This window comes from Acromyrmex echinatior, chromosome 6 (genome assembly GCF_024713525.1).
Source record: "Acromyrmex echinatior isolate Ae372 chromosome 6, ASM2471352v2, whole genome shotgun sequence".
Classification (NCBI taxonomy): domain Eukaryota; kingdom Metazoa; phylum Arthropoda; class Insecta; order Hymenoptera; family Formicidae; genus Acromyrmex; species Acromyrmex echinatior.
This window is the reverse complement of record NC_141857.1, coordinates 2,539,514-2,558,860: the sequence shown is the minus strand read 5'-3', so window position 1 is coordinate 2,558,860 and position 19,347 is coordinate 2,539,514. Positions and strand designations below refer to the sequence as shown.

The window sequence follows — 19,347 nt, the reverse complement described above, 5'->3', positions numbered from 1 at the left end:
GATTTGACCGCTCACGCGTTGTAAGCTTCATTTTATCTTCTTTTCGCATGCAATGATTAATGAATAAAGATAGAATAAAGCTTATATCGCCTGAGTGCCTAAACTGACCATAGCCATTATGTCATCAATGGATATTTTCCATTTCGTGACACATGGTCGACACAAGTATCGTTCTATCACTGAAATGCTAAGATAAAACGATGTTTGTGTTGATTTGTGTTATTAGTGGCCAATTTCTTAATCTCAAGATAACTTTGCGAAATATCTCCCAAATATCTCATTTATTCGCGAGATATCTCCCAAAGTTATCTAGAAATGAAGTAATTGGTCATAAAGCATGTTGTATCTCTTGCTAAAAAGATTCTCATCTTATAATCGATTGACTATAAGAGGATTTCTGGAGACTCGGGAACTCCATTCTGTAGCCAATGAATGGACTTGAAAATATTTCTCGTATGATAAATAAAATATCCTTAAATTATTTTATCAATAACAACACATATAAATACCGTGTCAATGGTTCAGTAGAATGTTTATTTTGCAACTGTTGAAAGTTTTCTTCTTCACTGAGGTAAGACTATTTCTTTCTACCCATTTCTACTAATTTAGTTTAACTTTGATCTTGGTTCAATTAATTCTTCATTTTTTTTAGTTCTAAGAACCAGAAAAAGATAAAGAGTAAGTTAAATTGAGATCAAAGTAAATCTATACATTGGTAAAAATGGACATTACATTTAAAAGTATAATCCAATCAGCGAATCAAAAAATTTCCAATAGTTTCAAAATAAACATTCTGAACGGTCATTGGCTACACTCAGCAGAGAAAGCAGCTTTGCAACTGTTATAAAATTTTTTGTAATATGATTAATTTATACATTTAGATTCAAGAAATCAAGAAGAAGAGAAACCAAAATGATGTAAAAAAATTTTACAACAGTTGCAAAGCTGCTTTCTCTGCTGAACGCAGCCAAAGAAAAGATTCAAAGGGAAGATCGTATCACGTGTGTGAATATCACGCGTATCAACATCAGCAGGCAGCAACGTCGTTCCACACATTCATAGGCATATAAGGAAAGAGGTCGCACGGCGTATATAGAACTTCGTCATTGTCCGTCCTAATAAAAACGCTATCCTAGACATATACGGGAAGCGGTCGCATATGAAATGCATGAACGGCCTGAAACTCTACAGACAAGCTAATTAACGAGCCCTGTTTCGTGCATCCATAAATACGCAAAGACATCGCGCATCATCTCGACGCACGTAGTGCGTATTGTCGGTATCAATGATACTGCATATATATGTACATACATACGCGGTACATTCGAGCATGAGAGAAAAAGAAGTTACATCGAAACGCTCGCGCTGTCCAGGTCGCAAAGGATTACCACCATCATCGTCGTCATCGTCGTCGTCATCGACGCCGACGACGACGACGACGACGACAGTGGCGGCGGCAGCAGTGGCGCGCAGCGCGAGCGTTAGAAAACGTGTGCAGAGTATACTCACCGTGTGGCTACCATAGGGCCTAGGAAGGGTGGTATTGCTGCCGGAGGTAGGGGTAGACACGGGGGTGGCGAGCCGCTGTGGTGTCTCCGTGCGACGAAGACGATTCGTAGACATGAGGCGGCACGGAACGCACCTCGTCGACTATGCCGCTCGTCGTACACACAGGTACCGTGCCGCACGCACCACGTACACGCGCCGTCATCCGGCGTGGTTGTGGCAGAGGGGGTGGAGGGAAAAAAAACCCCGAGAAAACCGAGAAGGTTTCGAGGGAGAATCCGGGTACCTCGTGATCTCGTCGACACACCACACACGCACGCACGCACGCACGCACGCACGGCACCCAACGGCGGCGACAGGAGAGGAAGGGGGAGGCAAAGGCGAAGGGAAGCCGGGAGAGAAACACTCTCCGGATGACTCGTCACGAGGCACCGAGAGGCGCACTAGGAAGCGTAGTATTCCGATGACGACGATGACGACGGCGGCGGCGGCGGCGGCGGCGGCGGTGGTGGTGGTGATGGTGGCGGCGGCGGATTAATATGGCCGTCCCTCGGTTGACAAGAAGGCTCTGATCGCGCGTAAAAACGAGCGATTGCAACGCTGGCGGTAGCGGCAACGGTTGCTCGGTGCTGTTGGCACAACGACGAAATGGCACGGCGATGCGACAATGACGGCGACGACGACAGCGGTAGCGACGCACTTCGTTGACGGCCTTCTTATAGCTCGCATACAACGCGCACGCATTTGTTTCACTCGCGGGGAAACGACCACGCACCACCCACGAGCACAATGACTTGGCTGGAGCTTTAAAGCGCGACGTTGAAACACATTCAACGTATGCGTATCTCTCTCTCTCCCTTACGCGCTGTCGCTCTCCGTTTCTCCCTCGTCGGATTCTTTCCACGCGACCCGGCGATTACGATTCCCTGCTGATTACTCTCTTCTTTCTTCACTCACTCGCCCGTTCTTATCTTGATCTTATTTCTCAGAGCAGCTTCAATCGAAGCACGATCTTGCTATCCCTTTCTCTCTCTCTCTCTCTCTATCTATCTATCTTTCTCTCTCTATCTCTCTGTCTCTCTCCGTTTCTCTTTTCACGTAAAAGTGCGATTGCTTCCGGGCTACGTTTTCACTCGCGACGAGCACGTATACGAGTTTTGGAACACACGTTATCTCTCTCTCTCTCTCTCTCTCTCCTTTTATCTAGCTGTCCGTTTCTCCTTCCTTCGTCCTTTTGCACTCTCTCTATCTCTATCTCACTCGCTCACTCGTTTTCCCTGGACGTTCCGTAGTTGATCGTCAGGAAACACCGAGAGGGAGAGAGAAAGAGACACACACTGTGTGCAGTTGTCGGTGATGAGAAATCTTACGGCACTTGACGGGATCAACGGGCCACCACCTTCGCTCTCTCGTTCTCGTTCTCTCACACGTCCGTTCGTCGCCCGCGACGATGCTTGATGCACAACGGCACGATCCAGACGGCGTACGCGGACGTACACACGCACGCACGGCTATTTTCACGCTACGCGAGGACGTGACGCGACCTCGGTGCGAACGACAACGTCAACATCACCACCGTACGCTTTCGTGGCGGCCATCTTTTTCGGGGATACAGTGGCGATACGCGAATCGCGGAACGTGAAACGCACGCGCGTACATGGGTGTAAGTGCGCGAGGGCGCTGCGCGCGTGCGAGCGGAACTGGCGCCACCCCGCGCCGCCATCGCGACATGTTTTTCGTATCCGACTGTGTGCGTGTCTTGTGTGTTGCGTATTCCGTGCGAGAGCGGCACGCAGGGATGTGCCAAACGCGAAAACTGAGTGTTTTTCGTCGTATGCGGAGGAGTGTATAAGATTGTATATCTTCAAATAAGACGAAAATTATTTTTTTTAAAGTGAACGAATTTATGAGAATATTTTATAGTTATTTTATTGGTCTATTTAGTATTTGCTCATTTTTGTAATTTTCATCTCGTTTCAAAATACAATTGATTCCAATTGTTGTTTGTATTGCAATTAAATTCTCAAAACTTTTTATATTTAAGTATAAAACTTTTTATGCGAGATATATTTATTTTATTAAAGGCCTAAGCCTTTGGACTATCGAAGCCGACTTCGGAAGTTTGACTTCCGGCCAAGGTAATATTTTTTGTAATAAGAATTAATTATTTACAGATTTTAATATGTTATTCAGCATTATTAAGATCGTTTCGAAGATGTAAATAAGCATCAAAAATTTGTTAAATTGCTGGTCAATTTAATTCGTGATATTACTGCAGTTTAGTAAAGCGTTTCAAGGACTCGAAAAATCATTTCGGCGCGCGTTTCTAAGGACTACATATGTATATAAATTCACACAAGAACCATACGATTTAAGATCCAGCTATCCAGCTAGACCGTTTAAGCTTTGATTCCTATAATTTGTGTTATAAAAAACAATAGACGCATTTAAATTCTGCTTGGTCGGCGCATCTAATATGTATGAGTATATCTGTTTTTTATTAATTAATTAGTGTACACTTTTTCGTTTTGGCAAAAGCAAGAAGTTCTAGCGCAGTCCAGTGCAGCAATAAAAGCAAATTGTATATTTTTAGCAATAAATAGCACAAATATTGTCTAAATCTTATTCTCAACATTTAACAAATATATCGCTAATAAATTTATACTAGTTATAACTCTTGCAAGTTGTTTCTACAAAAAACATGACTACAGAAAACGAAGTTTTTATTTAAAATTCAATGAAACAAATATTATTGTTTTTGCGCGTTTCCCTTATATTTTCCATAAAATATGCGAAAAAGAAAAGAAAGCGGGAATAATAAAACGTAATTTCAATTAAAATATATTTAAAGCTTTTTAAATAGAATTTTTCTATTCATTCAATCAATTTTAATAAATATTTAATTCAATACTGCCAACTAAACATTCATTTATAGTAAATAATTAATTATTCAGTAAAAAGAATGATTGAATCAAATTAATATTTTTTTTATCAAATATATCTCTATTTAATAAATATTTAGTTGGTAGTATATAGGCTGTGGTCAAAGTCTCACTACAAATGTTTTGAAGTATTTGATTATTAAAAACCAATTAGAAAAAAGAATTTTACAAACTGACCAATTAAAAAAATGCTTCAAAGCGTTTTCAATATCGCGTTGACCATACTCGTATTCGACTGATTAGTTCTTAAAATTATATTTTTTTCTCAGTGTACTATAGGAGCAAGAAATACAAATTGATACAAGAGTCATCCTTGTTCGATCACCCAGCAACACAAAGTATCCAAAAGAGAGACGTCTTTGGCGTCTAAAAGATGTCTTAAAGACAATGTGCTGTCTGGGCAATAAGAAACAAAGATAGAATAACTTGTGTTGATTTGTGCCTCTGCTGGAAAACTCCCGAATGTAAATAAATATATGTGTATGTGTATATGTATATTATGAACATGATTATGGAAATGGAAATGGATATGAAATGGAATGGATATGAAAATGGATATGGAAATGGAAATGGATATGGACATGAATATGGATATGACTATGGATATAAAAATAAAAATGGAAATGGATATAGATTGGAAATGAATATGAATATGGAAATTGAATGGATATGGAAATGGAAATGGAAATGGAAATGAATATGAATATGGATATGGCTATAGATATGACAATAAAAATGGATATGGAAATAAAAAATATTTATATACTTTTACGTTTAGCTTTTCTAAATTGTTCGCGTTTTGCTTAAAATTTAACATCCCCAAAAACTTTTACACTTAAACCGAGATGAATATATTCAGGCGTTAAAAAGAAAGAAGAGCGAAGATGTTGCAGTATAAAGAATGCAAGCGTAATGCGAGCAGACCTAATGATTTCAAATTTATAATGAATCAAGATTGCGCAGAAGCATATAATCGAGAGGATTATTGTTTTATTCGCGTTCCTAAGCGATAACAATGCACACGAGGTATATAAATATGTTATGTACATAACCGTCGTGAGAGCGATACCGGTTGATCTCCGTGGAAAGGAACAAAATTGCGCGCATAAACAGTACATGCGAATGCTCGGCGGCCATGACGATCCGGGTTGACTGAGCGGGATGACTTAGACCGAAGGAATAGCTGCGTTCAGCGGACTCAACAGTGAATGCTCGCTGTTGGTATTTTCTTTTAGATCCTTCAATCAGCACTTTAGATCTGGAAGAATACACCAATAGCAGCGAGCGCTCACTCAACTGAACGCAATGTAGAACAGACTGACCGACCGTGTTTCACGCGTTCAACGGAGATGATTCGTGGCGCCACGTTCGATCGTCTCGAAAAACCGATACCAGTAATGTCGCCGATAATCGCGGTTTATGCAGCTGAAAACTTGCCAATGCATGCAAACGCATGCAAACACAAGTTACGCAAACGCGTTTAATTAAATTAAGAAAATTAGAAATTAAAAATATAAATAAGCTGAATATAAATGAACTAACTAAACTAAAAAGATAGCTATTATCTATGCGTATTATTAATGTAAAAATTTCACACTTTGCAATTACTTTACTTAAAATTTTATTATTTAACAGATTAATTTATTGTTTCGTCAACGTAAAAAATATTTTACATATTAATGTAAAAATAACATGTGAGTATATCATATTTTTGAGGAATATAAATTCTTACAAGATAAATGTGATTCGGTGAGTATAAGGTTGATATTAAAACTAATGAAATCTCCATTTGTGTTATCAGCGGTTGGCAGGCATGAATGATAACCAAACATAAAAGTCTACCAAATAATATTTGATCAGTTTTTCACATCGAAATGTAAAAACATTTTCTCTCTCTCTCTCTCTAAGATCATTAATTTGCAAAGAAATTGTTATACCTAAATACCGTATTTTTTAATTTTAAAAGATATTTGCTCCTCGAGATTTACATTTTAATTAGAAAATTATAAGTGTATAAATTAGTTTGTCTATTTGTTCTATTAAATGTTGATTGATTTTTGAATTTCAAATAAGTTCCCAATTTCACGATGCTGATTTTCTAAATTTCAATGTTTCAAATTTCATAATATTAATTTTTTTAATGTTAAATATGTTCCAAATTTCTCAAGTATTATTATTTTTATGAGTAGAATCAAAATTTTTGTTTTTTCTAAACAAATTATTTGATAATTGTGATTATTATGTAACGTTTAGATTAGTATAGTACATGATATATTTTTAAATTTTTGATAAAAAACACAACTTAAGTATCTTTTTTGAAAAAACGGAGTGTAAAGCGGAAACTAAAAAAGGAAAATAAAATCGGTCCTTTTAAAAAATAATTTATATTTGATGTTCTATAAAGGCCAAAAAAATATTTTAATATTTCACTCTTATGTGCTTAAATGTCAAAAAATATTAAATTTATTTAAAGAATAAATTTTTTCTTCAAAAAATATTGTACAAACATATTTTTATAAACTTGATCTGTTATATGTATAAATCGTAATTACATATAAAGAATTTTTTTTTGTCAATAGACTTTTTGATTGCTTAGAAATAAATGCTGTTGCTGATTGTATATACAATTTTTTAATATACATTAGGCATTTCAGAGCAAAGAATTTATTAATTAATTGAATTTTCAATGTTGCGAATTACTCTTGCGCATCTGCAGCATCAAAAATTTAACTCTACCAAAATTATATCAGGTTCAATCATTACTCTTTGTTGTATAAACATCTTAAAAAAGATGGAATGTTTTATTATATGTACTCTATCACTTATGTTTTGAAAAAGGATATTGTTTGTACATAGACAGCTTTTTCGATTGATTTAAGCAATGATCATTCGCAGTTGCGAGATTAATATTTTACAATTTCCTGCACCGCCGCGACAATGTTACGAGCACTGATACCATAATTTTCGAGCAACACCGTTGGTGGACCAGAACGCGGTACCTCTGGCACCGCCAACTTCTTGACAATTACATTTCTTTCCAAAGCGACTGCAGATTGGACCGTTTCTCCTAGACCTCCTTCCGAGTAATGGTCCTCAACGGTGACAATCCTACCGCCGACTTCTTTAGCATTCTTTATGATAGTTTGTGCGTCGATGGGTTTGATCGTAAACGGATCGATCACACGAATATTGATTCCAGCCTTGGCTAACTCATCGGCCGCCTTGATTGCCTCGTGCAATGTTACACCGGCGCCAATCACGAGCACCTGATCCTTAGCGGAAGATTTGATTACTTTGGCTTTACCGACGGCGAAGGTTTCATCGTTCTTGTACAAAACAGCCGTTGCCGGACGAGAAGTGCGAATGAAACAAATGCCCTTAGTATTAGACGCCAGTTCAACGGCACGCTCCGTTGACACGGCATCGCTTGGGTAAAAGATGGTAGAACCCGGGACCGCTCGGAACATCGCGATGTCCTCTAAACCCATCTGCGAGGGACCATCTTCGCCGATAGATATACCGCAATGTGAACCGACGAAGTTCACGTTTGTCTGAGATATCGCACCCATGCGGATCTGCAATAGAAGTCAATAATTTATCCATTTCTTCATTATTATTGCGTGTTAATTTTCAAGAATTTGATTTGTGTCTCACCTGATCGAAGGCACGTGTAAAGAATGTTGCGAAAGCTGACACAAACGGAACGGTACGGTCTCTGCAAGCAGCGCCAATAGCAACACCTACAACATTCTGTTCGGCAATAAATCCTTCGATAAATCTATCTGGATCAACCACTTTTATTTTCTCAGCATAAGTGGAATTCTTAGTATCACCATCCAAAGCTATAACACGAGCATTATTCTTTGCCACCTAAAATAAAACAAAAGATATATTTGAAAATATATTCTTGAATATATTTTCTTGAAACAAACATTAAAAATATCAAAAAACGTACAAACCTTTGCAAGAGCCGTGCCATAGGCCACTCTAGTAGCTACTTGTTCGCCTAGTTTGTAATTTGGAGGAAAAGCCAATGCAATGTTGCTGATATCTACAATGGGAGCATCATCTACAAGTGGCTTTTGTGGATGCAGTTGAAGATTACCAGGGTTCTTTAGAAGTCCATTTAAATGCTGTAAAATTATATATAAAAAAATATATTACAAAAATTTAAAAAAATATTGAAATTAATATTTATAATATTGTTAATATCAATATATTGATACTAATATCAATATACCTGAAGAACATCAGTCGCTCTATTGCCCAGAGGCTTGCCGTGCCAGTTTTCTGTATCTTCGATTTGAGGGAAGTTTTTGCCCTTAAAAGTTTTTGCTAAAATGGCAGTGGGACGTTCTTTTGTATTTTGTGCTTCATGGAATGCCTAAACAACACAATTTCTTTAGCATGTATTTACTTATACAATCATATCACTTAATATAGTTACTATACCTTCGCCAATTCTTCCACATCATGGCCATCCACAACTAAGGCATTGAAACCAAAGGCCTCTAATCTTTTGCGGTAAACTTCCATGTTATGTTGTAGCGAGGTCGGTTCACTTTGTCCAAGACGATTTATATCAAAAATGGCACAAAGATTATCTAATTTGTAGTAGGATGAAAAATGAAGGGCTTCCCAAATGGAACCTTCAGCCGCTTCTCCGTCACCAATTAAACAGTAAACACTGAAAAATAAATTAATGTTTGTTATCAAAGATATTAAAAAAAAAGAGAAGATGGATTTAAATATCGAAGTAAATTTCAATAATTTAAATAAATTGAATATTAATTGAATATTAAATAGCATACCGGTAACTGGCTTTATCATAGTTCTTTCCGACGTAAGCCATGCCTGCAGCAACTGAGAGACCTTGGCCTAGTGAACCGGTTCCTACATCTACAAAATTAAGCCTCGGGGTAGGATGCCCCTCCAGATCGCTATCAAATTTTCTTAAATTCAATAATTCGCTGGTCGGGAACAAGCCTGCTTCCGCCCATGCTATAATAAAACGTAAATGTAAAATATATAATTGTATATATAATAATATATCCACAAATGTAATATATATAAAATAATTATTCAAAAATATCGACAATGTTACACATTTAAAAATTATGATCAATAAAAATGTTATTGAATTAATTATTATATATTAAAATATATTAAAATATTTTGATTTACTGATTATATCAAATTAATTACGTTAATAAGGTGCAGTAATTTATCGGCAGTAAATTTACCTGCGTAGAGAATTGGAGCTGCATGGCCTTTACTGAGGACGAATCTATCACTGTTCGCATCACGTGGTGCTGATACTTTATAACGCATTGTATGGAAGAAGAGGACGGACATAATTTCGGCCATGGATGAACATGATGTCGGATGTCTGGAGCAAAACAAGATCAGTATAAAATTAAATCCGAATGATTTACAGTTCCAGACGATAAAAATACTTAATTAACGGTTCTTTTTTCTAAATGTTTACCCAGCGATAATTCTGTCACGTAATCGAACGATATCTGTTTTTCGTTCACTATCGCGACAAGGTCAGAGGTACCGACAATATATTATCAGATTTATTCTATCTTCAAGTATATTCAATTCTCTTGCCGTGAAAGGTTACGGGGACAGCGATATTCATAAATATAACAAATATTTGTTACAAAATGTTACACAACACTTTATTTTTCATCATCACTTGCTATATATAATTCAATACAATTAAATTCATTTTTGTCTATTATTATCTCCTATATGTAACTAAAATATGATTAAAGAACAGATATTAAAAAATAGAGGCGAATGAAATTTAAGTCTCTATTTGTTATTTGAGTCACTATTTATTACGTTAAAGAAAAATCATCCAAAATTCATTGTACAATAATGATTTTACAATTTGTATTTTTATTTTTAGTTTATTTAATGCGGTTTAAAGATTAATATTCCATCTGGATGAAAAAGCGATGTTTAAGAAATATGTTAGCTAATTATGATGTTAATTATAATTTGCAATTTCTCGCCATACCCGCTCTTTGATGCTTCAGTCGCTTTCACGCATTCAATACGCAGTTTGTTTGCGATATGTTGGAGTTTTTCCACATCCGTGTCTCGTACCATCGTGAACTGAATTACACCCAAGTCTTTTGAGACTGTCGTCTATTAACGAACATTCGATCGCGACTGCCGGCGAGTGAAAGGAGGTTTCGCCGGCAAACGGACTGACTGCTGCCGCGCGATTATCTCCCTACCTCTCTAACTCATCCCTACAACGACGATTACAATGATGACGACGATATATACAGCGTATTTAGAATATATACAGTGTTTCGAAACAAATGTGTCAGCGTAAAAACTATTGGAGTTTTTTTCTTCTTTAATATTTTAAAGTCATTGTCTTCCGATTCAAGTAGATGCTTCCACTTTGATTATTTTTACTTAAATTTTTTATTTTTAACAGTATCTTCTTGCACTTGCATTCTTCTACCTTAATCATTACTCTAATTATTTTAGTTTTGATTATTCGAAGCCATAAACTTTAAAAACATAAAAAATCAAAATCTGATTACCTTATTTCCGCCATCTTATTTTGCACTGCAGATAAGTAATTTCATGAAATATATAAATATGTAAATACATTTACATCACAGTGAAGTTGAACATACATATAATAGCGTGTATACTTGATTTGCATATTGGCAATTCAGATTTTTCAGACATCTTACATAAGCACACTTCTACTGTTTGTTTTTTCTTCCAAAGAAAAAAAGAAATCGAATTGTTCTAAATAGATTTCGAGAGTTCAGAGATACAATTTTCTCGCATTTTCCTTAATTGATTTATCTGCCTTAACGAAAAACTTACTCTTTATACTAAAATTTATGAGAATCTTTTCTATTAATTATACAGTCGTCGTTCGAATTATATACGGTAAATTATTTATTAGAAAACCTAATGCACCGCCATTATCACATTTCCTTCACTGCGTGACCTCGACGACTGCAAAATGCATGACTCCTTCACTTCTTACATAGTTCTTATAATCGTCCATGTATGAACTGATTGTGAGAAATATAAAATGACAACAATCCGGAAAGACATTATATTATTCATCAATTCGATATCTTTGCAAATACACGGCACATTTTTTCATTTATCAACGATATTTATTTTTAAATCAGTTAATTTATCATTAAAAGTTTATTAATCATAAATATAATAAACTAGGAATGTAATATATATTTTATTTATATATATATCTAACATAATATATAATAAATTAAATTAAATTATCCATCTTAAATCCTTTTAATTTTTATAAAATAATATTACTTTAATTGATTAAATAATAATTCATTAATTCCTCCCTAATTTTGGAGAAATTGCGGGAATACTAGAAGTGCGAGTCATCAAGAACGCGCTTGTGAGTTGAAAGAAAAAGTAATGAACTAGCAATTCCTTAAATTATATTGCTGACATTCCGATTTGGTGTGATGAAAAAGAATCGTGGATAGCGTGAATAGATTTTATAATTTAGCTTAATCTAATAACACACGCGCGCAAATTACTAACATAGGTTAATAAATAATTTTAAAAGAACAACGCGTTTGTTTTTTTTCACTTTTCATTTTTAAGCACAAATCGATAAAATTTTTTTTGTACTTAATTAAATTTGCCTCTAATTAAGTACAATTAAATAAAATTGTGCTTCAGATAAATAATATATAATTTACACTGATCATCGCATTTTTCTTGTACATTATACAAATGAATAGAAAGATCATCTTCGCCTGATTACAGAGTACGAATAATTCATGCTGAGTAAACTGAAGTTATATTAATTTGAATATGCACTCCAAAGCCTTCACGAAAATACGTTCGATATCTTCGTTCGTTTTAGAGCCATGGCATTGCATGGCACGCAAAAAAACTCAAGCAGTAAAACGTATAAAGCAATAAGCAAATTGATCATCACAATAGAAACAGTAAAGTCACATCATAAACAGTAGCAAATCCAACACGTTGATTTCTTTACTGTTCACGTTTTACTGCTGAAGTTTTTTGTGCGTCATGGCTCTTATTCGGAAGATTGAAATGCTTTCGAAGAGACATGATTAAATAAAGGGCGCGGGAATAAAATGATGTATCATTTTACCCTTCTTCAATATTTGATGAACAACAAGGATATAATGATATCTTATCGGATGCGTAAAACGGAACGCAAAGTTAATGATATCATATAAAAAAATCGGAAATCATACGATCGAGTTAAGCCCGTGTCACACTAAATGCGATGATGATTGAGAATTATGTGTGTGTGTGTGAATTGAAGAGAATTCAGTCAATCAGAACGAAATGGATGAATCAATTAATAGAAATAATCTTATTTTCGGTCAAAGTAGATCTTAATGCTTAATAATAATAAACTATGATTAGTCAATTTTTTTACGGCTTGAGACTTAAAGCTTAAGTTTTACGCTATAAAATCTTGTTGGCGTAGTTTAATGTATCATCTATCCTTTTTTAATATTCGGTGGACAACAAAAATTACATAATATATCATACACATCATACGTGAAATGAAATCCTAATTTACAATCTTCAATCTCGAATATATATTATAATTACGGTTGCCAGTTTTCTCCGATTTTTAAAAATTGTGATTTCATTTATTTTACCAAATAATCGACTGCTACTTTAAAAATTATTACTATTGTAATATGTTCTTTTAAAAAATGTAAAACAAAAAAAAATATCAAATGTTTTCCGTCAGCCAGAGAATCAAAGACCTTTTTTTGTTCAAAAACCTTCGGACGAAAATCGAAGAATTTGACACGGGCTTTAAATTTAATTAGAAATTAAAATTCGACCGTCAGATAATTTACTTTAATCTATTTCGTTCTGATTGGCTGAATTCTAATTTTCAATCTCTCCAATCTCCAATATATAGTGTGACATGGGCTTTAGGCTGAATCGGCGTTTTGCGTTAATTTACAACAGTCCGCAATTCAATTCGTATCAATTATGAATAGCCGCGTTATATTGGGCGCGATATTTTTATCAGGAATCATGCGAATCTATCATAAAAACACGTGCCAAGATGTATATATATATATATACACTCTTTACGCTATAAATACTCCGCAATTAATTAGTAATGCTACATTTGTACAACGCATACGTCAACCGTGCGCAATCAATCAGGTGTCAAGTGTTTTCTTAATATCCTCCGACTGTAATTTTTAAACTATTATTCTGTCCTTTTCATGAAACGTCGGATACTTGTGCTATTTTAAATGTCGTTTTAAAACGCAAATGAAAGTAATTAACATCTCGACGGTTGCCTAAATCGATAACATTCACGCGGGAATTTCCAAACACGCGATTACATCATTATCACGCAATCATGAGATGCGTTCTCGCTTATCATCGTCCCTGGCGATGTGTACGTGTCTTCCCGCAGCCAAGTCCACCGGTCAGAGTTGCCGGAGTGACCGTATTCGTTTATCATCGCCGATTAGGAAGTGGATGACGGACTCACCCGGATTTGCTGGCCTGCGTCGCCTCAATCGAATGAATTCTCAACTTGTTCGCGATGTCCCGTAGCTCCTGAATGGTCTTCGACTCCGGCTTGTGATAATTTGCCATGTTTTGACCACGTGCGTGCGTGTCTCAGCGACTTTATTGAACAGCTACCTCGTGGCTTTTTCGATGGTCCCCGCAAAAATGTAGCGAATGTACACGAACGTGCGCATGCGAGCGTGCAACAAGTACATGCAACACATACGTAGAATCAGTAGATTCGCGGGGCCCGAGAACACTCGAGGACGTCCGAGGATAGCCGAACATGACTATAAAGACCAGAAGTGCCAGAACACAGTCACAGACCTAGTTTCCACCGAGGATTTAAACCGAATAAGAATATAAGAACTAATCAACTATAGTCGAGTATTCCTCTGTTACAGTCGAACGACAGGAGAATGCTCGACTGTAGTTGGTTAATTCTTACATTCTGATCCGGTTTAAAGCCTCGGTGGAAACTAAGCCACAGACTTCTAAGCTGTGTTCAGGAATTAGGACCGGTCTCACCAACTCCGATTAACCTGATCGATTAAATGTCAATCGTGATTGGTCAATTCTGCTGAACAGTAAATGCAATTGGTCAGTTCCAATGTACAACTAATCGATTGAGTTAATCGGAGTTGGTGGGACCGGCTCTAACCCAAACAGAACAACAAATCACGTCAAAATGACATTAAAATGAATCGAAAATGATTAAAAAAATGACTTTTAGTGATTATTTTGGAATCATTTTGATATCATTTTGATATCATAATGACTTATTTTTCTGCTTGGAAATGCCCATTTGAAACTGACCAATCACATTTGCTATTCAGCAGAATTGACCAATCACGATTAATATTTAATCGAATTAGATTAATAGAAGTTGATGAAACCGACTCGTAGTTTTTGAAGATGTTTTCAAAATTAAAGGCAATTTTTTCGAGTAAGCTTTTATAAAATTAAAATCAAGGGCAACCGAACTTAAGCCTGCGGCACACGATGCTTGTATTCCTGCTGGATTGCTGGATTAGAATCTTGCCATTGTATTGGCTGCGATACTGGCACTGCTTCGGTCTTAATCCTAAAATCCTAAAATTCAGCCAATGGATTACAGATTTCAGTTAGGGTCAATTAAGATTAGCAATCCTATTGGCTGAATTTTGGGAATATTAGGTTCTGCGCACAATAGAAAGAATAAGGAATGAATGCCTGTATTCATAATCAGACCTTGTACTTAAGGCTTCCTTAAATTTATCTTAAGATGCTCAGCAGTCAATGAAATAATTCGTAGAGTATCTAAAGATAAATTTAAGGAAGCCTCAAATGTAAGATCTGACTATGAATACGAGTATAAGATTAAAGAATAAACGATTTCAACCTATCAGAAATCGCGAATTCCGATGTATTTGATTTCTGATAGGTTAAAATCATTTATTCTTTATTTCTTCTATTGTGCGCAGGGCCTTAGGGCCATTTCATAATCTGCACATAAACGTGTGCATAAAGAAAATTATCACATTTCTGTCATAAAGACAAACATAAAATACGATTTATGCATATGATTATGCGGCTATGCAAGTTTGTGTGGACTTAGGGTTAAGACCAAAGCATAAATCAAGCATAATTTCGTTGTAATTAAAACTAAATAATCGAAAAAAAAAGAACTAAATAATCACGTGTTGAGATACAAAATTATGAATATTCTTTGGTCACTTCCAAAATACAATAATTTCTGTTTTTTTAGAACTTCAATCGATCAGTGTGGTTGTTAACAGTTGACATATCAGCTGTTTCAAATAAATAAGTACCATCTGTCGAACTTGTCAAGTGTCGAACGTTGTTTTTACAGATAAATTGGAAAGAAAAACTCCATCAAAGTTACAACGTTCATTTGCATTGTGTAAACTTTTACGATATGTTTTATAAATAAAATAATTATTACCCGGTTTTGCGTTATGATGTCACTGTTTATTTTAATGCCGAGACGCTGCTGTGTCTCCAAATTGTAAAAAATATTACTTCGCATGAATGATTTATAATTAAAAGACGTGAGTATACAAATATTAATTAAATGGAACAGTTAAATTGAATAAATTACATAACATTCGTATTAAACGAGTCAGTATAATTAATTTTTACACGCTCTCGCAATAATAAATGTATTGTTGTCTAAAACACTATAAAGAATTAATGAACGTATAGTACCTAATGCGTGACATATTTACATTTATTTTATATTTTTTTGATAAAGTTATCTGTAACCGGTAATATGAATTTTTAAGGTTATTGTTTATGTTGGGTAAATCTTAATATTTAATTATTATTAAGTAATATAATTCAAATTATGATAAAAATTAATATATATTAATTTCAAATAAAAACTATTTTATATTAATATTACATGTGATGCTTCATGTATTTTTATTTATTTTTTATTTCTTCTACTATTATTTTATTGTGCTACCAGAATGGAAAAGATAATGGAAGAGACTAATTGCAAGCCTGCGTATCAAGGATACTTCATAGGTCATAACGATGCAGTTACTGCTTTAAACTTTCATCCAAATGCTGATCAACTCATATCAAGCAGTATGGACAACACAGTAATGTTATGGCGATTGAAACATTTAAAGCCAGCTTACAAATTTATAGCCCACAAAGAGGCTGTCTTAGACGTGTGCTATTCACCAAATGGAGAAGTTATGGCCAGTAGTTCAAAAGATAGATCTGTAAGAATTTGGATTCCTAAAGTTAAAGGACATTCCTTTGACTTTAAGCCTCATAGTTCTGTTGTGAGATCAGTACAGTTTAGTCCAAATGGAGAAAAGGTAATCTTAAATTCAATTATCTAATTATTAGTTATTTTGTTATAGATTTTGCTATAGACAGTTTATGCAATTGTTTATTATAATTTTTAGTTAGTTACTGCGTCGAATGACAAAAGTATAAAGCTGTGGATACCATATCAAAAAAAATTCCTTAAGACATTTAGTGGACATACATATTGGGTAAACTGTGCTAAATTTTCTCCGGATGGTAAACTTTTGGTATCATGTAGCGATGACAAAACAATAAAAGTCTGGGATATTACCAGCGGGCGATGTGTCAAAACTTTTAATGAGATAAAAGGTTTGTTAAGTTAAAGTTGTTGCATCATAATTTCGTATATTAGTAACCTAAAGTAAAACTTTGCTATATTAGCTCCTGTTAAATATGTGGAGTTTCATCCAAGCGGTACGACTATTGGATCAGCAAATACAGATGCGTGTGTCAAATTGTATGATTTAAGAACAGATTCTTTATGTCAGCATTATGCTGTTCATACAGAGCCTGTGAATATGATTAAATTCCATCCAAATGGTAAATTTATGTTAACAGCATCTGTAGATTCTACAATGAAGGTAGTTTAAGATTTTGGTTTCATTTAGCGATTTCAATAAATTATTATCCTATTTGCTGTTAACAAGAAACATCGACTAGATTTTAGATATCCTAGAAGGCCGTCCGATTTATACTCTCAGAGGACATTGTACTAGCATAACATCCATAACATTTTCAAAAGATGGTACACTTTTTGCTTCTGGTGGCATTGATAGACGAATTCTAATATGGAAGTGTAATTTATGTGTGAATGACCAAAGTAGAGAAATTCCTGCACAGTTAGTGTCGTCTACAACAAACAAGAAGTTGATAACGCGAATCTCTAGCAAACAAAAATTTGACAATGTGGAAAAATCGACCAGCAGCGAACAAGTACAAGATATACATAACCAGCACGATCAAGAGAAAGTAATAACTTAATATATGCAACTAATTTATTAAACTATAAAAGGCAGCAGTTATTTTATTTTAAAAAACCATGCTGTTACGTTATATCAGAAACTTTAATTTTATAAGATATATACATTTCAGTATAAATTAGAAAAATCAGACTTAAAATCATATAGGAGTCAAGAACTATCAACGAAAGATGAAATCTAAATCAACATGGATATTGAATTTTCTGGAAAGATTCTTTTCCATTATATAAAAATATATTAATTCAACAAAATAAAACATCGTCCGTTGCCTATGTTGAATCAATCCATTAAAACGTTCTGTGGTACAATTATTATATCACACTATAAATATATTAGAATAATGCTTTACAGTATTATAAGAGATAACGAACTAATTCCTTCAAGTATTAGCTTATAGAATAATATGTAAATATGTAAATGTGTAAATATATTTGACAATTTGTTTTCCAAAGAATTTTAAATGAATAGTTATAATGTATATTATAAAGATGAAAGAAATTTTCTAACAAGTAGTATTTCAATGCTTTATATTATGCAGGATGTCTCGTATTTAAATGTCAAAACTTCATGAACGTGCACATCGATTAAAAAAAATTTTCAAGAGATATGCTCATTTTTTTGGTTTTGGAAAAAAATTGTAAAAAGAACGTTTTTATTTTTTACTTATTTATCATTTATTCATTCACACATTTATTTATTTATGTCATTCCTTAATTAAGGCATTGTTCAAAATGTTGATTTTTTTGTAGCAATGCAAGCATTGTACTAACAGCCCGTAGACTGTTGCAATTAGAGTAATGATCATGTGACTTTTTCACTAAGATGGAAATGTAAAAAGTGAAAATTTTATTTTAAAAGTAATGGAGAAATTTTTCACTTTTCACATTTTCGTCTTAGGAAAAAAGTTACATGATTTTTACATTAGTTACATTATCTGAATAGTGTTCTAATGATTTTCCTAATTAAACAATATTTTCATTAAGGAAGTGACACATACAATATATAAATAAGTAATAAATAAATAAGTAAAAAATGAAAAATTTTTTTGTTTTTTTGTTTGTTTGCGATTTTCTCCAAAATGAAGTGAAAATAGGAAAATCTATAAAAGACATCTTTTTATCGATCCTCTATACGCTTCCGAAGTTTTAACATTTAAAAATTTGCTACATCTTATATATACCCAAAAAATACAGCGTATCTTGTGTTACATTATTTAAATTTATAAATTGTAATCAAATATATATATATTTTGTAATTTGTACTGCTTGGACATTTTATTCTACATTATTTTAAATATACTATTTTTGTACACATATACACACACACACACACACACACACACACACACACACACACACACACACACACACACACACATATGTACGAGTAAGTGTAATTTTTTTATTAAAAAAATGTACATACATAAATATCTCTATATTACATGATATTATACCTATACATTAACAGCAACTGTTGCAATGTATCACATAATATTGCTCATTTTCCTTAATGAATCCCTAAAAGTTTTTCGATCG

At 34.3% G+C, this 19,347-nt stretch overlaps 3 protein-coding genes across 5 annotated transcripts in view; 1 reads left to right on the top strand and 2 right to left on the bottom strand.

The window, feature by feature from the left end:
- Positions 1-4,299, bottom strand: part of LOC105145383 (uncharacterized) — a 79,085-nt gene extending 74,786 nt beyond the window's left edge. For both annotated transcript variants that reach the window (XM_011054879.2, XM_011054880.2), the window contains exon 1: positions 1,510-4,299. In XM_011054879.2, the coding sequence (XP_011053181.2) occupies positions 1,510-1,623 (114 nt within the window). In that variant the 5' untranslated portion in view covers positions 1,624-4,299. The remainder of the gene's footprint in view (positions 1-1,509) is intronic.
- Positions 4,300-6,813: 2,514 nt separating this feature from the next.
- Positions 6,814-14,220, bottom strand: LOC105145382 (transketolase-like protein 2). Of its 2 annotated transcripts, none has more exons than XM_011054876.2 (8): positions 13,990-14,220; positions 9,692-9,837; positions 9,260-9,449; positions 8,901-9,135; positions 8,689-8,832; positions 8,408-8,581; positions 8,103-8,318; positions 6,814-8,023 (listed from the first exon to the last, which is right to left on the bottom strand). In XM_011054876.2, exons 1-8 carry the CDS (start codon positions 14,094-14,096, stop codon positions 7,352-7,354), a joined length of 1,884 nt encoding a protein of 627 aa, XP_011053178.1. In that variant the 5' UTR covers positions 14,097-14,220; the 3' UTR covers positions 6,814-7,351. The 2 variants fall into 2 exon arrangements, with proteins under 2 accessions (XP_011053178.1, XP_011053179.1); XM_011054877.2 differs by lacking the exon at positions 13,990-14,220 and adding an exon at positions 10,477-10,671.
- A 711-nt stretch (positions 14,221-14,931) lies between these two features.
- Poc1 (Proteome of centrioles 1) lies at positions 14,932-19,239 on the top strand. Its single transcript, XM_011054874.2, has 6 exons — positions 14,932-16,060; positions 16,480-16,840; positions 16,931-17,141; positions 17,214-17,413; positions 17,493-17,801; positions 17,925-19,239. Exons 2-6 carry the CDS (start codon positions 16,481-16,483, stop codon positions 17,991-17,993), a joined length of 1,149 nt encoding a protein of 382 aa, XP_011053176.1. The 5' UTR covers positions 14,932-16,060; position 16,480; the 3' UTR covers positions 17,994-19,239.
- Positions 19,240-19,347: the final 108 nt, after the last annotated feature.

What these genes read in the sequence shown, in the direction of transcription:
- LOC105145382 (XM_011054876.2), bottom strand. Translation starts at nt 14,096, where the DNA reads ATGGCAAATTATCACAAGCCGGAGTCGAAGACCATTCAGGAGCTACGG. An exon ending in AGCTCCAATTCTCTACGCAG is followed by an intron (nt 9,450 to 9,691) that starts GTAAATTTACTG and finishes GTTTTATTATAG; the next exon opens with CATGGGCGGAAGCAGGCTTG. An exon ending in TATGATAAAGCCAGTTACCG is followed by an intron (nt 9,136 to 9,259) that starts GTATGCTATTTA and finishes TTTATTTTTCAG; the next exon opens with TGTTTACTGTTTAATTGGTG.
- Poc1 (XM_011054874.2), top strand. Translation starts at nt 16,481, where the DNA reads ATGGAAAAGATAATGGAAGAGACTAATTGCAAGCCTGCGTATCAAGGA. An exon ending in TTAGTCCAAATGGAGAAAAG is followed by an intron (nt 16,841 to 16,930) that starts GTAATCTTAAAT and finishes TATAATTTTTAG; the next exon opens with TTAGTTACTGCGTCGAATGA. An exon ending in AACTTTTAATGAGATAAAAG is followed by an intron (nt 17,142 to 17,213) that starts GTTTGTTAAGTT and finishes TTGCTATATTAG; the next exon opens with CTCCTGTTAAATATGTGGAG.